Genomic DNA, 20695 nt, shown 5'->3' with positions numbered 1-20695 from the left:
ATGATAGCATTTTTTTTAGGTTGCTGGTAACATTTTAAAAATGCGTATTCTGTACAGACAAAATGAAGGCAAAGCACTTGTTTTTAGAAAAGAAACCACCATAAGAATTTTGAATTTAGTGTTATTTGAGATCCATAAATCATAAATAAATTTCCCATCGGCCCAGATTTTGTATATAGAGATAATTACTTGAGAAATCTTCATATGTCTTTAGAAGCTGTAATTTTAAATTAAACCTCTGCCAACGTGTCATCTGAGGCGGTCTATTGGGAGAATGATTGCTTCGTCAAAGCCACTCGAAATTCTTTACATTAAATTAATGGCCTCTAATGTCTATAACTGATAGACCATTTATAAATCGATATTTCACCATTTCATTTCCAGCTATTCCTGTCATCCGTTTTTATTTTTTATAAAATGCCTATATAGATTAATACCAGGATTTTACTTCTTAAACATCTGGAAGCCTAATTATTTCTTGTTTTTATAAATACATATTCTGGAGATTCTTGTTATCTACACATATTTTGATGTGGTCTCTATATAGTCTTGTGTCGTATTTTAATTTATGGGTCTGACATTAAAATGTAGAGTTCTTTACATCCCTAAAATGCTGAGATTTGTCGTCGAGTCGTATCAAAATTTAAAATTAGGGTTGTTTAGGACATATAAACACATATGGCAAAATAGAATACTTATATCGGTCTATTTCTGGAACACTTCACCTTAAAATTGCAATTGGAATACTGTTAAAATGAGATTACACTACCTGGAGTGGTCTCCGGAGTCCGAGTCGAGGCTAATAAGAAATGCTGATGGTAATGAGATTAGTTGTACAACCAATCATACAATCAAATTTACATTTCGTTAACATTTTCTGAGCTAAATTTTTGCAAAACAGCAGCTTGAAATTGATAGATTATGGGAGGAAGGTTAAAAAATTTACCAACAAATACTTTTACACAATACGACAATTATTAATAAATTTTTCAGATTTAAATCGATATTTTTGATTAATTCGCGTAATTGAGTCGATATATTCGGCGGCGGCGTCGACTGGCCAAAAAATAGTCGGCGGCGACTGAAATCAGCAGTGCGACTCGGCTGTTTCATTCTCTGATTGCAACACTGACCAACACGGTCATGAATAAAATGTAGATTAGATAGTACGATTAGTTGTACAAATAATCTCATCGGTAGTTGACCGTATAGATAACATTGTATCGACTCAGCCTTCAAGCCGCAACAATTAAGTGTCGGATGATGCCGGAAAATATGGATTTATATGGCAAAATAAATCTAATGATTTTACTTTACTATGTTTATATCATCTTATTGCACAAACTATTAACCAAAAATAATTATCATTGTGTCGCGTAGAAACGAGGAGGACGAATTGTCCAAAACAACAACATTAATTTTTGGGCTGTAGTAAATCTCAAAAAGCTTAGTTCGTTACAAAATTTGAGGTTTGAAGCCAATAGCAAATATTTTACCAAATTTACTGTCAGGAGCATATTCGGATAAAGTTTTTGGAAAATACTTCTATTCAATATGAACCAAATATGTTTACTGGTTTGACCGTGGTGACGAATTCTTTTTTTTTTTTGTAAATATTTGCCAGCGTGACCGCGAAATTTTAGTACTAAAACCACAGTTGTACATGGTAGTATAGTGGATTTTGAATAATATTTTGTTGAAATCCTCTATGACTATTTCGGACAAAATCGCCTTTAAGGGGATTTCGTGCCTTTTGTGTGAACATAGTATAAGGGAACGCATCATTTGAAGACGAAAATTTACCAAGATGTTCTTGATAGTTCGACAAAATGTTGTATGCAGTACTAAAAGACCGAATACAACAATGTAATACGTTGTCCCGATATCTAAAGGCGATTTAAATTGTAATCAAAAGTGAGACATCTTCCAACATCAAATTGGTTGCAAAATATAAATGACTTTATTTCTATAGAAAATTTTGTCAAAATTTTATTTCTATAGGAAATTTTGTCTACATTTTATTTTTATAGAAATCTATAGAAAATTTTGTCAAAATTTTATTTCTATAGAATATTTTTGGTGGTGGTCGAGCTCCGAGAATAGGATTATAAATTTTTTTTTTCTACAGAAAATTTTGCAAAAATTTTATTTCCATAGAAAACTTTGTCAAAATTTTATTTCTATAGAAAATTTTGTCAACATTTTATTTCTATAGAAAATTTTGTAAAAATTTTATTTCTATAGAAATTTTGTTAAAATTTTATTTTTATATAAATCTATAGAAAATGTTGTCAACGTTTTATTTCTATAGAAACTTTTGTCAAAATTTTATTTCTATAGAAAAGTGTGTCAAAATTTTATTTCTATAGGAAATTTTTTCAAAATTTTATTTCTATAGAATATTTTTGGTGGTGGTCGAGTTCCGAGAATAGGATTATACAATTTTATTTCGATAGAAAACCTTGTCAAAATTTTACTTCTATAGAAAACTTTGTCAAAATTTTATTTCCATAGAAAACTTTGTCAAAATTTTATTTCTATAGAAAATTTTGTCAAAATTATATTTCTATAAAAAATTCTGCCAAAATTTTATTTCTACAGAAAATTCTGCCAAAATTTTATTTCTACAGAAACTTTTGTCAAAATGTTATTTCTATAGGAAAGTGTGTCAAAATTTTATTTCTATAGGAAATTTTGTCAAAATTTTATTTCTAAAGAAAATTTTGTCAAAATTTTATTTCTAAAGAAAATTTTGTCAAAATTTTATTTCTAAAGAAAATTTTGTCAAAATTTTATTTCTATAAAAAGTTCTGTCAACATTTTATTTCTACAGAAAATTTGGTCCACATTCTATTTCTACAGAAACTTTTGTCAAAATTTTATTTCTATAGAATATTTTGTTAATATTTTATTTCTATAGAAAATTTTGTCAGAATTTTATTTTTATATAAAATCTTGTCTAAATTTTATTTTTATAGAAAACTTTGTCAAAATTTTATTTCCATAGAAAACTTTGTCAAAATTTTATTTCTGTAGAATATTTTGTCAAAATTTTATTTCTATAAAAAATTCTGTCAAAATTTCATTTATATAGAAAATTTTGTCAACATTTTATTTCTATTTTGAAATGTTGTCAAAATTTTATTTCTATAGAAAATTTTGTCAAAATTTTATTACGCATTGTTGTTGTTTTTTTATTTCAGCTTAAAACCATACATTGACTAAACTACAAGAGTAGCTTAACCAACAGAGGAAAAGAATGTTTGTCAAATTTATTTGGGCAAAGCCCTATAGACTGCAAGATGGTTGGATGGACGCACGTTTCGGAATTACCACATTCCTCATCAGCATCCTCTACTTGCAGCAAAACTATCAACCAATTATCAGAATAAATTCAGGCAGTTTATTAAACCCAACAAAAACCACACTTGAACCCTCCGAAAAAAGGTTTTACATTGATAGCCGGCTTATGCCGAAATAAACTCGAAACAAACATATCTCTTTTCCTATGCCACTGTCAAATCATCGATTTGAATTCACATGGCTGGGTTTATTTTGAGCGTGCCTCCTCTTCTTTTTCCATTTGTTTTGTTTTGTTATTGTTGGTTTTGTTCTTTAAGCATTGTTGTTGTTTTTTTATTTCAGCTTAAAACCATACATTGACTAAACTACAAGAGTAGCTTAACCAACAGAGGAAAAGAATGTTTGTCAAATTTATTTGGGCAAAGCCCTATAGACTGCAAGATGGTTGGATGGACGCACGTTTCGGAATTACCACATTCCTCATCAGCATCCTCTACTTGCAGCAAAACTATCAACCAATTATCAGAATAAATTCAGGCAGTTTATTAAACCCAACAAAAACCACACTTGAACCCTCCGAAAAAAGGTTTTACATTGATAGCCGGCTTATGCCGAAATAAACTCGAAACAAACATATCTCTTTTCCTATGCCACTGTCAAATCATCGATTTGAATTCACATGGCTGGGTTTATTTTGAGCGTGCCTCCTCTTCTTTTTCCATTTGTTTTGTTTTGTTATTGTTGGTTTTGTTCTTTAAGCATTGTTGTTGTTTTTTTATTTCAGCTTAAAACCATACATTGACTAAACTACAAGAGTAGCTTAACCAACAGAGGAAAAGAATGTTTGTCAAATTTATTTGGGCAAAGCCCTATAGACTGCAAGATGGTTGGATGGACGCACGTTTCGGAATTACCACATTCCTCATCAGCATCCTCTACTTGCAGCAAAACTATCAACCAATTATCAGAATAAATTCAGGCAGTTTATTAAACCCAACAAAAACCACACTTGAACCCTCCGAAAAAAGGTTTTACATTGATAGCCGGCTTATGCCGAAATAAACTCGAAACAAACATATCTCTTTTCCTATGCCACTGTCAAATCATCGATTTGAATTCACATGGCTGGGTTTATTTTGAGCGTGCCTCCTCTTCTTTTTCCATTTGTTTTGTTTTGTTATTGTTGGTTTTGTTCTTTAAGCATTGTTGTTGTTTTTTTATTTCAGCTTAAAACCATACATTGACTAAACTACAAGAGTAGCTTAACCAACAGAGGAAAAGAATGTTTGTCAAATTTATTTGGGCAAAGCCCTATAGACTGCAAGATGGTTGGATGGACGCACGTTTCGGAATTACCACATTCCTCATCAGCATCCTCTACTTGCAGCAAAACTATCAACCAATTATCAGAATAAATTCAGGCAGTTTATTAAACCCAACAAAAACCACACTTGAACCCTCCGAAAAAAGGTTTTACATTGATAGCCGGCTTATGCCGAAATAAACTCGAAACAAACATATCTCTTTTCCTATGCCACTGTCAAATCATCGATTTGAATTCACATGGCTGGGTTTATTTTGAGCGTGCCTCCTCTTCTTTTTCCATTTGTTTTGTTTTGTTATTGTTGGTTTTGTTCTTTAAGCATTGTTGTTGTTTTTTTATTTCAGCTTAAAACCATACATTGACTAAACTACAAGAGTAGCTTAACCAACAGAGGAAAAGAATGTTTGTCAAATTTATTTGGGCAAAGCCCTATAGACTGCAAGATGGTTGGATGGACGCACGTTTCGGAATTACCACATTCCTCATCAGCATCCTCTACTTGCAGCAAAACTATCAACCAATTATCAGAATAAATTCAGGCAGTTTATTAAACCCAACAAAAACCACACTTGAACCCTCCGAAAAAAGGTTTTACATTGATAGCCGGCTTATGCCGAAATAAACTCGAAACAAACATATCTCTTTTCCTATGCCACTGTCAAATCATCGATTTGAATTCACATGGCTGGGTTTATTTTGAGCGTGCCTCCTCTTCTTTTTCCATTTGTTTTGTTTTGTTATTGTTGGTTTTGTTCTTTAAGCATTGTTGTTGTTTTTTTATTTCAGCTTAAAACCATACATTGACTAAACTACAAGAGTAGCTTAACCAACAGAGGAAAAGAATGTTTGTCAAATTTATTTGGGCAAAGCCCTATAGACTGCAAGATGGTTGGATGGACGCACGTTTCGGAATTACCACATTCCTCATCAGCATCCTCTACTTGCAGCAAAACTATCAACCAATTATCAGAATAAATTTGACAAACATTCTTTTCCTCTGTTGGTTAAGCTACTCTTGTAGTTTAGTCAATGTATGGTTTTAAGCTGAAATAAAAAAAACAACAACAATGCTTAAAGAACAAAACCAACAATAACAAAACAAAACAAATGGAAAAAGAAGAGGAGGCACGCTCAAAATAAACCCAGCCATGTGAATTCAAATCGATGATTTGACAGTGGCATAGGAAAAGAGATATGTTTGTTTCGAGTTTATTTCGGCATAAGCCGGCTATCAATGTAAAACCTTTTTTCGGAGGGTTCAAGTGTGGTTTTTGTTGGGTTTAATAAACTGCCTGAATTTATTCTGATAATTGGTTGATAGTTTTGCTGCAAGTAGAGGATGCTGATGAGGAATGTGGTAATTCCGAAACGTGCGTCCATCCAACCATCTTGCAGTCTATAGGGCTTTGCCCAAATAAATTTGACAAACATTCTTTTCCTCTGTTGGTTAAGCTACTCTTGTAGTTTAGTCAATGTATGGTTTTAAGCTGAAATAAAAAAACAACAACAATGCTTAAAGAACAAAACCAACAATAACAAAACAAAACAAATGGAAAAAGAAGAGGAGGCACGCTCAAAATAAACCCAGCCATGTGAATTCAAATCGATGATTTGACAGTGGCATAGGAAAAGAGATATGTTTGTTTCGAGTTTATTTCGGCATAAGCCGGCTATCAATGTAAAACCTTTTTTCGGAGGGTTCAAGTGTGGTTTTTGTTGGGTTTAATAAACTGCCTGAATTTATTCTGATAATTGGTTGATAGTTTTGCTGCAAGTAGAGGATGCTGATGAGGAATGTGGTAATTCCGAAACGTGCGTCCATCCAACCATCTTGCAGTCTATAGGGCTTTGCCCAAATAAATTTGACAAACATTCTTTTCCTCTGTTGGTTAAGCTACTCTTGTAGTTTAGTCAATGTATGGTTTTAAGCTGAAATAAAAAAACAACAACAATGCTTAAAGAACAAAACCAACAATAACAAAACAAAACAAATGGAAAAAGAAGAGGAGGCACGCTCAAAATAAACCCAGCCATGTGAATTCAAATCGATGATTTGACAGTGGCATAGGAAAAGAGATATGTTTGTTTCGAGTTTATTTCGGCATAAGCCGGCTATCAATGTAAAACCTTTTTTCGGAGGGTTCAAGTGTGGTTTTTGTTGGGTTTAATAAACTGCCTGAATTTATTCTGATAATTGGTTGATAGTTTTGCTGCAAGTAGAGGATGCTGATGAGGAATGTGGTAATTCCGAAACGTGCGTCCATCCAACCATCTTGCAGTCTATAGGGCTTTGCCCAAATAAATTTGACAAACATTCTTTTCCTCTGTTGGTTAAGCTACTCTTGTAGTTTAGTCAATGTATGGTTTTAAGCTGAAATAAAAAAACAACAACAATGCTTAAAGAACAAAACCAACAATAACAAAACAAAACAAATGAAAATTTTATTACTATAAAATATTTTTGGTGGTGGTCGAGCTCCGAGAATAGGATTAAAAAATTTTATATCCATAGAAAACTATGTCAAAATTTTAATTCTATAGACATTTTTGTCAAAATTTTATTACTATAGAAAATTTTGTCAAAATTTTATTTCTATAGAAAATTTTTGTCAAAATTTTATTTCTATAGAAAATTTTGTCAATATTTTATTTCTATAGAAAATTCTGTCAAAATTTTATTTCTATAGAAAATTTTGTCAACATTTTATTTCTATAGAAAATTTTGTCAACGTTTAATTTCTATAGAAAATTTTATTTCTATAGTAAATTCTGTCAACGTTTTATTTCTATAGAAAATTCTGTCAACGTTTTATTTCTATAGAAAATTTTGTCAAAATTTTATTTCTATAGAAAATTTTGTCAATATTTTATTTTTATAGAAAATTCTGTCAAAATTTTATTTCTGTAGAAAATTTTGTCAACATTTTTTTCTATAGAAAATTTTGTCAACGTTTTTTTTCTATAGCAAATTTTATTTCTATAGTAAATTCTGTCAACGTTTTATTTCTATAGAAAATTTTGTCAAAATTTTATATATATAGAAACTTTTGTCAACATTTTATTGCTAAATAAAATTTTGTCAAAATTTTACTTCTATAGAAAATTATGTCAAAATTTTATTTCTATAGAAAATTTTGTCAAAATTTTATTTCTATAGAAAATTTTGTCAAAATTTTATTTCTATAGAAAATTTTGTAAAAATTTTATTTCTTTAGAAAATTTTGTAAAATTTTATTTTTATAGAAAATTTTGTCAAAATTTTATTTCTATAGAAAATTTTGTCAAAAATTTATTTTTATAGAAAATTTTGTCAAAATTTTAGTTCTATAGAAAATTTTGTCAAAATTTTAGTTCTATAGAAAATTTTGTCAAAATTTTATTTCTATAGAAAATTTTGTCAAAAATTTATTTTTATTTATCTATAGAAATTTATGAAGTACCATGAATTCTACCTATCTACCAAACAGTAAAAAAACTAACATTTTTGTAGAATTTTACCAGCCGTGATTACAATACTACGGTAGTCTTTGTAAGCGGATAGAAAATTAAAAAAGTTATTTAAAATTGAAGAGTTGACAAACAAAATTTTATTTTTAAATTTTATTAATTTAAAATTCAGTCTAAAGGAGCTCCGACAATTGTCTTCGAATGGAATTTTCATTGAAATTTAGTGAAAAGTACATTTCCGCCTAAAAAAATACTTTTTTTTTGTACTTTCTTAAAAATTGTATTTTCCATTATTTATTTATTTTTTTTTTTTTTTGAAAAATTAAAACAAAATATGGCAACTTCAGCTAATGAGTTTGTTTTTGAAGATGATAGTTTTACAATAAGCCTAATAAGACGAAATAATTTCGAAATCTTGGTTTTCAGCTTTTTCGAAAAATATAGCGATGCAACTGCGAAATTTTCGCACGGAAAAATGAACAGGCATGTGAGAAATGCTGCTGCGCAATATAAGAGAATATTATCTTTCAAAAGGTTTAATTGCAGCAATCGAAGCAATTAATATTTTTAAGTGTTATATAGGGATATATTTGTTCACTTAAAAAATATAAATTTATTTTTTGTTTTTATTTTTATTTTTATTTTACCAGAATTACATATGTGTCCATTTTATTTCCGGTTTGGTTGATTACCTCTTCATTTTCGTGTAATATTTTTAAAATTCACCAATTATAATTATAAATCTCCAAATACTAAGCAAAATAGTTATCTTCTGAAAATACCATTACTTATGTTTGCCTATTTAATATTTAATTTGAAACATTTTGTACTAGAAATATAATTTGCAAATTTTACACATAACTCCATAAAAATTCACATATAACAAATTTTTAAATTTCTATATAAATTATCTTTTTTTTTATTACAAAATTAACAAAAAGCTGCTAAATTATAGGAAAAATGGAAAATACTAAAACAGAAGTGTGAAATGAAGAGAATAAAAGACACATAACAAAATATAAGATATGCCATGGCAAATCAATATTATTAAAGAAGAATATAATATGATTGTATGAAAAAACAAAATGGATGAATCAGTGTAAAATATATATATGTGTATAGTGTTTGCATATTTATGTGAAAAGATCTTAATATAAAAATAAGTAGACATAGGCAATATAGAGAAATATCATAAAAACGAATCGATTAGTATTTAAAAAAAAATATGCATATTTTTATAGTGTTTTCTCTTAAAAAACAATAACAACAAAAAATACATTGAAAACAAATGCTTTTACTATTTGTATTTCAATGCATTATATTTCAATTCATAGAGATAAAGTAGAATTAAAATTTATATTACCAAAAAAAAAACATAAATTAAAAAAAAAGGCTTACTAAATTTTCAACAAGTCTATAGGAAAAAACGTATTTATTAAAAAAAACTAAAAACATGAAATTGTTAGCAAAGCATATGTAAGTTATGACAATGTGTATAATGATTTTTTAATAACATTGCAAATAATAAAATTATTCAATATTTTAAAAGGGTTAAAATAATGTACCAGAGATAAGTTCAATTTATTATGAACATATATATATATATATATAATAATAATAAAAATTTTGAAAAATGGTAATAAATATTTATTTAAAAAAAATTTGGTGATATATTTGCCATGATAATTTAATTTTGTATACAGTAGTACCTTAATAAAAGTTATGATTATTCTTACATACGATAATAGTTAAAGCGTGTCCCAGTATTTTTTTTATGTATGATAACTTTTTTTTTGTATGGTGGAATGATGGGGAAAATATTACTAGCAATAGACAAGCGAATCCCATTAATCTGCATAGGAACTTAAATCACTAAGCGTGGCGCCAGCACTACTATTAACCTGTGAAAAAATGTTGCCCTAGTTTTGCCCTACCTATTCCCTCATTGTCTTTTCGCCAAAATACTAGTGTCATTCTAAAGTTATTTCTAATCCATAATATTGTGAGGGATATTAAATCCAGATAAGATGTTGATGGAAAATGTCATTTATATTTTTAAGAGTAATTTCGAAAATGTTGCACTTTTAATTTGACTCGAAATCGCCAGAAGTTCTTTTTATCAATAATTATGATCGCTCATGTTCCGATATTTGGCATCGCAGAAATTTCTTTTTCCTATAACGAAAAAATTGAGATACTCTCTGACTTCAGCCCTATTGAGCTGAACTGTATTGCAAATGTTGAAGTTTATCACCCATGCTCCGATATTCGGAAATAAAGAAAAAAAAATGAGATACTATCGGACACAAATTCAATTTGTTTTTGAACTTCTTATTAAAAAGAACTTTATTCTCAATATTTAAATTTGAATGTTCTAGGGTTAAGAAAATATTTTTCTAGTGTAGAAAAATATTTAAAAATGTTTCTAAAATATGCATACAAATATCTATAAATAATATTTAATGAAATCCTTATTTTTTATCGTCCATCTAATGGTCGATTTTACATCATCCGGAAGAAAAAAACCAAGTAAAAAACTTAACAAGGCATTGATGGTCACACACAAAAATTTTTTTTCTGATTCAATCACGAAATTAATTGATCCAATTAATTTTTAATTGAAATGTCTTCAATCACAGAAATAATAGTATCAATTAAAAAATTAATTGAAGGTCAATTAAAAAGTTAATTGATCCAATTAAAAAATTAATTGATACTATTATTTTTGTGATTGATTTTTGTTTCAATTAAAAAATTTGTTGAATCAATTAAATATTTTTTAAAACTCAATTAAAATTTTAATTGGAAAAATTTTAGTGATTTTTTTGTGTGCAGTACTGAAATTTTAGGTTAGGATTAAAACCTAACCTAACGGAAGTATTCGTTTTCGATATGGAAAAAGTAGCTGTGATAAATCTGCCTTAACAAAAAAAAAAAAGGTGTTTCCAAAAGTAGTTACAAAAATGGCAACACCAATATCAGCTATTTAGAAATAATCTCCGATTGCAGGTGAACTTTTTTTATTTTCAATGTAATAAATCTGCCTTAACAAAAATAGATTTTTCCAAAAGTAGTTACAAAAAATGGCAACACCAATATCAGCTACTTAAAGATAATCTCCGATTGCAGGTGAACTTTTTTTATTTTCAATGTGTGGCCAATTAATAGGCAAATCATTCACAATTATTTGTATAAATTCATTCACAATAAATTCCACCATACCATGAATCCCTAACCTGTAGTAAAAAACAGGTATAACAGTATAACAGTTTTCATAACCAAAATGAAAACAGCTGATTTCTATTTGTTTTAAGTTTTAAGGGTTATTACATTAACCCCCAATTTCATGAAGCTCCGTTAGTGCGACGTTAACTAACGAACTTTTTAACCCTGCTAGGTATATAAATATCTGTCATTTTGCATATAAATGCCATATGCCAGTCAGAAACTTAACTGCTGAACATTTTTCAGTTAAAGTTAACCGGAAAAAATATATTTCAATTTTTATTTCTGTTAACTGGCAGTTAAAGCCTAACGGAGCTACATGATAATGGCCGTAAAAATGTTTTCTTCAGGCATGTGCAAGTACCGTCTATGTCGAAAAAAATTCCAGTTGACTGACATTTTTTTAAGAAAAATTAGTTTATTATTAATTTAGTAAAAATATTTTGTTATAATTTCAATGTTTTTGTAGAACACTTAACAGCCTTTCTCTATAGACTCTGCTACTTGTTCCATCAATTTAATCCCCACCATCCCCACCATTTTCTTTAGAAATTATGTTTTGTGTTGTTCCCATAACTTAATTTTGATAATTTTTCAACAATTCATTTCATTTTATTAAGGTTATACTGTATAGTATTAAATTTTATGCTAGATTCTAGATACTGTTATAATATATAAGCAAAAAATATACATAAATAGCTGTTAGGCCAAATCATTGTTATCCGAAATGAGAAAACACAATTCAATTTGTTTTCTTTTCTTTTTTCCTTTTGTTTTATAGCGGAGGTCTTGGATTTTGAAGGGGGGGTTTTTGGAAAAAATTTTTTTTTTTATAACTATTTGAGGGTTGAGAATTTGTCTTTAATGCCATTTGATGCATTATATTTTAAATCTTAAAAAAATTATATATAAAAACGTCTTCATTTTTGGTTGATTGATTTTTTCGATATATATATATTTTGGATAAATACAAAAAAAAAACAACAAAATTATGTTGTTTATATTAAGTAGTGGGTGCGATTTTTTTTATATATAGGAAAGGGCTGAAAGGATTTTTGAAAAAGGTTTTTTACTTAAAAAAACTAACACTAAATTATGTATGATATTTATTAATGAAACACAATAAACAACTGAAGAAAAACAAAAGAATAAATTATATAAAAATAAAAGAAAATGTATTTAAATACTAATCGATTCTTTATTTATGATCTTTGTAATCTATTTTTTTTTTTTTGATAAATTTTCATAAATAGAAGATTGAAAATAGAAAACGAAAGAAATTAGAAACACAACATACATTCACACGCACACTCATAAACAAGGCTTTCCATATTAAAAAAAACACAGATTCCATATATTAATATTATAATAAAAAAAATTGATTATTATTGTTATTACTTTTGTTTTTATAGAATTTCATATTAGAAAAATTACTGGTTAATACAATACGATAACCAGAAAAACAAAATATATATTTATTTATGTTTGCAAATGTATGTAGTATTATTTATGGATATATATAGGTATAAAAACAACAATAATAGGATAGTAAAGAATCACAAATATTAAATGAAATAAAAAAAAACATAACATGCACTCATGAGGTTTCCTTAGATTTTTTCAAAACAATTTAATTGATCCCTATTTTTCAATTAAAAACATCCTCGTATTTAAAAATGTATTTCTTTAAAAAAACATTTACTTTCATCTTGTTTAAAAAAAAAATTAGAAACGCATTTAACTTTAATTCAATCTTTCTTTATTTTTTACTTTAATAAAAATTACAAAAAAAAAAACAAAAACTCAAGAAATTATTCAAAAAATTCTTAAAATTTAAATTATTAAAGAAATTATGTTAAAATGAATTATAAATGAAAAATCTAACAAAACAATTTTATTTATTGATTTGTTAGATATTATATTGTTGTTACAAAATCAATAAAAAAATAGGCATGATAAAATTATATTTAAAAATTATTATTGTTTTTTGTTTTTTTAACAATAGATTTCGCCTCATTTCTTTGTATTTTGGAAATTGTTTTTAAAAAATCATAATGAATCAACTAAAAATTAAAGCTTAACAACAAAATAATTTTTACTAGATAATATTTTAACAATTACATGGTAAAAGTTTTACAAAAAAGAGTCTTATAGTTTTAATTAAAACAACAAAATGAAATTAAAAGAAATATTAATTTACGAAACTTATAAAACGGATATTTATGAATTTAATGGTAAAGAATTGTAGAAATGTATGTCTTAGTAGTAGTAGTGGTAGTAGTAAAGAAAATTTGATAAATTAGGAAATTTTATTTAAAAACCCAAAAAAAAAGAAAAATACATATAAAATAAAAAATATATATGAAACGTGCTATAAGTCCTAATATTGAAGGGAATGCATTTTTATATATTTTTGTGTAATTCTAACGAATTTTAATATATTGTCCCAAAATTTTTTTTAATTAAATAAACCTTTTTTCTATATGTCGATTTTTAACAAAAATTTTAAAGTTCAACAAAAAAAACTAGGATCTTTATTGAAAACAATAGATCAATTGTAAGGAAAATTCCTTTGAATTAAAACGTCTATAGCATGTATTACAATACAACTCTGTATATTAGAAATGCTATTGTGAATGACTATCATGTATAAACAAACAATATGTATACTGAAAAAAACTTTTCTTTTTCTAAAGGTTAATACGATGTTCTAAGCTTTAGAAAACGATATTTTTATCATATTTATATTTATTTATTTATATATATTTTACAACCATCTCAAACCATGAATGGAAATGTTTTAAGGCATTGATTGCGTAAAATTGTGTCTTATGAAATTGATTCAAAAATGTATCCGTGGAAAATTAGCTCAAAAGCCGAACGTTATTACGTACTTGTATTTTCAGTTTAAACTTCTTTATATTAAATAAAATTAATAAGGTTTGTTACAAGGAAATATTTAATTCAATGCAGGATAACCATACTGGAAAGTGTTGTACTATGCAAAAAGTGGTGGTTTTGAGAAAATTATTTAAAAAATTTAAAAAATAATATTGAAATTAATATTTTCAATCCTTTTATGAAATAGAAGAAAACAATCTTGAATTTATTTTGAAGATGAATGATGTCTCTTGATTTGAAGTGTATTTCACTAATTGTATTCCTGAATCACTTTTTAATATAATTCACAATAAAATGAAAATTTCTATACACACCGAAAGAAGAGTTATCTTTTCTGAGAAATGAAATTTCCGACAAAGTTTGTTGCATTGTTTGTCACAGATTCGGATTTATTTGCTTTTACAGAAACTAATTTATATTAAGAGGAAATTTCGTTTGTTTAAAATTTCGTTCCGGACGAATGTATTTTTCCTTGGGTGCATGCATCTATTATAAATACAGCGAAATTTGATTTGCGAAATTCAAAAAATAGAATTAAATTATATTTGGATCGAAGGTGCAATCATTAGAAACTATATTAGAAGAAAAATAAAATTGTCCAACCAAAGAAAAACTAACTTCTTCCGTAACGAAATTTTAGACAAATGAAATTCCCCTTTAATCTAAAGTATTTTCGTTAAGAGTAAATGAAACTGAAACTATATTAGAAGAAAAATAAAATTGTGCAACCAAAGAAAAACTAACTTCTTCCGTAACGAAATTTTAGACAAATGAAATTCCCCTTTAATCTAAAGTATTTTCGTTAAGAGTAAATAAACCCGAATTTTTGACAAACGATTCAACGGTTGTCTCTTATATTTTTTAATTGCTGTTAAAGAAATATTTTTAGCGTTAAAAAATAATTTTCTTTGTCTAAAATTTCGTTCCACAAAAAAGAAAACTCTGCTTTCAACGTGAACTTTAACAACAAAATAATTTTATACAAAAAATATTTCTACTCTTCTTATCTCTTTTGAAAACGATCACACTGGTGTTGTTTGTTAATGTAGACGAGGATGAATAGATAGGTGGGATTATATCGTAAAGAACCCGTACTGAAAAAAATTGTCCCTTCTGAGGAACGAAATTTCAGACAAACAATGTTTTCTTTTGGTGCTACAAAAAAAAAATTTCTTTAAAAATAAATAAAAAAATAGAGATAATCGTTTAAACGCTTATTATAAATTCAGGTTTAATTTCCGTCTAAAAGAAAATATTTTATAAGGAGAATTCCGTTTGTCTAAAATTTCGTTCCGGAGGAAGGTAGTTTTTTTTTTGTTTGTGTGCAAAAATTTTTTGCAATTTTTCATATTGGACGTATCGAAAAAATATTATAATTTTTATCTGTATTTATATATGATTTATAATCAAATAGTTTGAATTTTCATTAAAAATCAATTAATGAAGAAAGCTTTAAAATCGTATCGAAATAAAAAATATACAAATATAGGCAATTAATGACAAAGGATTTGTAATAAATTAAAAACAAGAATCGTATACAATAAATAATATTCTATAGAAGAACGAGACGAAAATTTTGTAAATTAAAATTAAACAGGTGAGTATTTTGAATCGAAAAAAATATATACATATTTTAAAGGGAAATTTCTTGTTATATTTGTCTTCATAGTTTTGAGAAATTTTAATTGTTTTTTAACCTGTTTTAAATTTGCCTGTTTAAAATTTATATAAATATGCACATTTAATGAAAATCGATTTGTAAAAAAAATGAGACGAGAATTTTGTAAATAAACAGGTGAATATTTTAAACCGGAAAAAACATTAAGACCTGAAAATATATTAAGATTAAAACAAAGGGAAATTTCCTGTTATATTTGCCTTCATCATTTGAAGAAAATTTCATTATTTTTCATTAAAATCAATTAGTGCAAAAAGCTTTAAAATCATACCGAGATAAAAAAATATACAAATATGAGCAATTAATGAAGAACGATTTGAAAACAAAAACTAAAAACAAGAATCGTATAGAATAAATAATATTCCATAAGTGGTATGTCGATAATAAGAAGAATGAGAAGAGAAATTTGTGAATTAAAATTAAACAGGTGAGTATTTTGAATCGAAAAAAAATATATTTTTTTTTTAAGGGAAAATTTCCTGTTATAATTGTCTTCATAGTTTTGAGAAATTTTCAATGTTTTTTTTAACCAATTAAAAATGCCTGTTTAAAATTTACATAAATATACGCATTTAATGAAGATCGATTTGTAAAAAACAAGAGACGAGAATTTTGTAAATAAACAGGTGAATATTTTAAACCGGAAAAATATTAAGATTAAACCGGAAAATATATTAAGATTAAAACAAAGGGAAATTTCCTGTTATATTTTTCTTCATCATTTTAAGAAATTTTCATTATTTTTCATAAAAATCAATTAGTGAAAAAAGCTTTAAAATCATACCGACATAAAAAATATACAAATATGGACAATTAATAAAGAACAATTTTTAATAAATTAAAAAAAAATCTTATGGAATAAATAATATTCCATAAGAGGTATGTTGATAATAAGAAGGATGAGGTGACATTTTTTAAATCAAAAAAAAATATTTGAAAAGGAAATTTCCTGTTATATTTGTCTTCATAGTTTTGAGAAATTTTCATTGTTTTTTACCAATTAAAAATGCCTGTTTAAAATTTATATAAATATACGCATTTAATGAAGATCGATTTGTAAAAATCATGAGACGAGAATTTTGTAAATAAACAGGTGAATATTTTAAACCGGAAAATATATTAAGAATAAAACAAGCGGAAATTTCCTGTTATATTTGCCTTCATCATTTAAAGAAATTTTCATTATTTTTCATAAAAATCAATTAGGGAAAAAAGCTTTAAAATCGTACCGAGATAAAACATATACAAATATGAGCAATTAATGAAGAACGATGTAAAAACAAAATCTAAAAGCAAGAATCTTATAGAATAAATAATATTCCACAAGAGGTATGTAGAGGTATAATTAGAAGAACGAGAAGAGAATTTTTAAATTAAAATGTTTAATTTCAATTCACAATTTTTTAAATCAAAAAAATATTAAATATTTGAAAGGGAAATTTCCTGTTATATTTGCCTTCATTATTTTGAAAATTTTTTTAGTTTTTTAACCAATTAAAAATGCCTATTTAAAATTTTTACAAATATGCGCATTTAATGAAGATCGATTTGTAAGAATCAAGAGAAGAGGATTTTTTTTTAAATAAACAGGTGAATATTTTAAACCGAAAAATTATTAAGATTAAAACAAAGAGAAATTTCCTATTATATTTTTCTTCATAATTTTGAGTCTACATTTTTTTAATAATTTTTAATTTCAATTAAAAATGCCTACCCGAAACATGTTTGAACGGGAAATTTCTGGCTATATTTGTCTTAATCATTTTAAGAAATTTTCATTATTTTTAACACCGATTAAAAATGTTTAATTTTAATTTACAATTAAAAAAAAATAATAAAAATATTTTAAAGGGAAATTTCCTTCATAATTTTGAAAAATTTTCATAGTTTTTTAACCAATTAAAAATGCCTATTTAAAATTTATACAAATATGCGCATTTAATGAAGATCGATTTGTAAGAATCAAGAGAAGAGATTTTTTTAAAGAGATTTTTTTTTTTAAATAAACAGGTGAATATTTTAAACCGAAAAAATATTTAGATTAAAACAAAGAGAAATTTCCTAATATATTTTTCTTCATAATTTTGAGTCTACAGTTTTTTAATAATTTCTAATTTCAATAAAAAAATGCCTATTCGAAACATGTTTGAACGGGAAATTTCTGGCTATATTTGTCTTAATCATTTTAAGAAATTTTCATTATTTTTAACACCGATTAAAAATGTTTAATTTTAATTTACAATTTAAGAAAAAAATAATAAAAATATTTTAAAGGGAAATTTCCTTCATAATTTTGAAAAATTTTCATAGTTTTTTAACCAATTAAAAATACCTATTTAAAATTTATACAAATATGCGCATTTAATGAAGATCGATTTGTAAGAACCAAGAGAAGACAATTTTTTTTAAATAAACAGGTGAATATTTTAAACCGAAAAAATATTTAGATTAAAACAAAAGAAAATTTCCTATTATATTTGTCTTCATAATTATGAGTCTACATTTTTTAATAAATTTTAATTTCAATTAAAAATGCCTATTCGAAAGATGTTTGAACGGGAAATTTCTGGCTATATTTTTCTTAACCATTTTAAGAAATGTTCATTATTTTTAACACCGATTAAAAATGTCTATATAAAATATATGCACATTTAATGAAGATTGATTTTTAAGAAACAAGAGAATAGAGATGAACAGGTGAATATTTTAAACAGAAAAAATATTAAGATTAAAACAAAAGAAAATCTCCTATTATATTTTTCTTCATAATTTTGAGTCTAAATTTTTTTTAAATAATTTTTAATTTCAAATAAAATCGATTAAGGGCTACATGTTTTTAATAATTTTTAATTTCAATCAAAAAATGCCTATTCGAAACATGTTTGAACGGGAAATTTCTTGTTATATTTGCCTTCAGCATTTTAAGAAATTTTCATTATTTTTAACACCAATTAAAAATTTCTATATAAAATAAATACATATATGCGTATTTAATGAAGATCGATTTGTAAGCAACAAGAGTAGAGAAATGAACAGGTGAATATTTTAAACCGAAAAAATATTAAGATTAAAACAAACAAAAAATTCCTATTATATTTTTCTTCATAATTTTGAGTCTATTTTTTTTTTTTAATTTTTAATTTCAATTAATAATGCCTAATCGATATGGATTGAAATCTGTAGATGGCTCAATGTAATTGCCTTTTCTTAGAATATATCTATAAAAACCAAATGTTTTTAATTTTTATTTGAATTCATTTTATTATCAATAACAACAATAGCAAAAAGTTTTTAACACTAAATATTTAAAAACAAAATCATACCTAAAGATAATTGCTTTATATTTATAACAGCTTCAGTTAACAAATAAAATGTATCTAATTATTTACGTCGTTACATTGAGCTATTTTCTTAAATGTACGTAAAATTAGAGGTGGTTATATTATTTCCAAAAATTCATTTGTTCAAATGCAAATGAATGAAATAAGCACAACACCGATTAAAATAACAATCATTAAGGCTTTGTTTGTTTAAATCTTTCACAAAACTATTGAATTATTCACAAAAACTCAGCATTAAAAAACATTTATAACTAATTTGATTTAGATTTACAAGAAATACCCGAAAAATCCCGAAAACTTTGTTTTTTAAAACTAATAATAAATAAAATTGCAATTGAGGTTGGAGGAATTGTAACCAACCGAAAAGAATGCATTCCCTTCAATTTTTTAAGATGACATCGAAATGTCCCATTTGTAGAGGGGCGTTTACACATAGTTAAAGTTAAAAGTATGCATCTAGCGATAGTAGTAGTAGTAGTAGTAGTGATAATAGGAAGTAGTGAAAAATAATGATTTATTTATATATATATAATGAAGAGAACTATTTATAACTAAACACAAAATTAAAGAATTAAATTAAATAAAAATAACACAAAATTTAATAGTTGTTTTAATATATAGGTGATAAGTAAGTAAGTAGGTGGTAGATTATACAAGTACATGTTTGTAGTATAACTAATTTAATGTAGAGTTAAATCTAAATCAAAAAAAAAAACATCGTAAATCATAATAGTGTATGGTGGTGATGATTGTGTTGGTGTAGTTTATTTAACTTTTTCGGGGAGGAGGGAGAAGAATTTGTTTGGTTTTTTTGTAAGTTCGAATCATAAATTCATTGTCTTCGATTTTTTTCAAATTGGACAATGCAAGAACAGATAGTGAGATACAGATATATTTAATATGTATATATATAGAAAGAGAGAGAGAGAGAGGGTGAAAGACAAAGGTTGGTTGGTTGTTTGTTTTGTTGTTTGATTGATTGATTGATTTTAATGTTTTTTCTCACCTGGTAAATTTGGTAGCGGTTTGGCGTGCTGAGTGCCACGAGCGCTGGGACGCATTTGTCCCACCCCACGGACCCCCCCGATTGCTGCCTGAGCCCCCTGCACGGTGGCCCCCCGCTGAGCCGCCACCGCCGCCGCCACCACCGCCGCTTGAGGGCCCCCCTGACGATTGAAGTTGCCACGGAGCCCAACGGTTCGGCCACGCGCCGTGATTCCACGCCCACGGCCAACCCCCTTCATTTCACACATGCACATACACACACATATACAATGATTTCATACAGTTTTTTTTGTTTTGGGTTTTATACGAGTATACCACCAAGCCGTAGAATAATAGGTGTAGTAGTAGTAGTAGTGGTAGAGTAGAGTAAGAATCCATCATCAATTTACCGTTTCGTGCATATCATCCATTCATTCAAGTCAACGTTTTAAGATCCATTTAAGGGAGATTGGTCCACATTAAGCCATTTGC

General features: G+C 26.7%; 1 protein-coding gene across 24 annotated transcripts in view; it reads right to left on the bottom strand.

The window, feature by feature from the left end:
* The window catches only part of Syp (synaptotagmin binding cytoplasmic RNA interacting protein), a 529002-nt gene that overhangs the window by 12848 nt on the left and 495459 nt on the right, over positions 1 to 20695 (bottom strand). For 18 of the 24 annotated variants that reach the window (XM_075292389.1, XM_075292410.1, XM_075292386.1 and 15 more), the window contains one exon: positions 20226 to 20457. The exons of the other annotated variants lie outside the window; for them this stretch is intronic. In XM_075292389.1, coding sequence (XP_075148504.1) covers positions 20226 to 20457 — 232 coding nt within the window. The remainder of the gene's footprint in view (positions 1 to 20225; positions 20458 to 20695) is intronic. 24 annotated transcript variants of the gene reach the window in all.

This window comes from Haematobia irritans, chromosome 1 (genome assembly GCF_050003625.1).
Source record: "Haematobia irritans isolate KBUSLIRL chromosome 1, ASM5000362v1, whole genome shotgun sequence".
Lineage (NCBI taxonomy): Eukaryota > Metazoa > Arthropoda > Insecta > Diptera > Muscidae > Haematobia > Haematobia irritans.
This window is presented reverse-complemented; position numbering and strand designations above follow the sequence as displayed.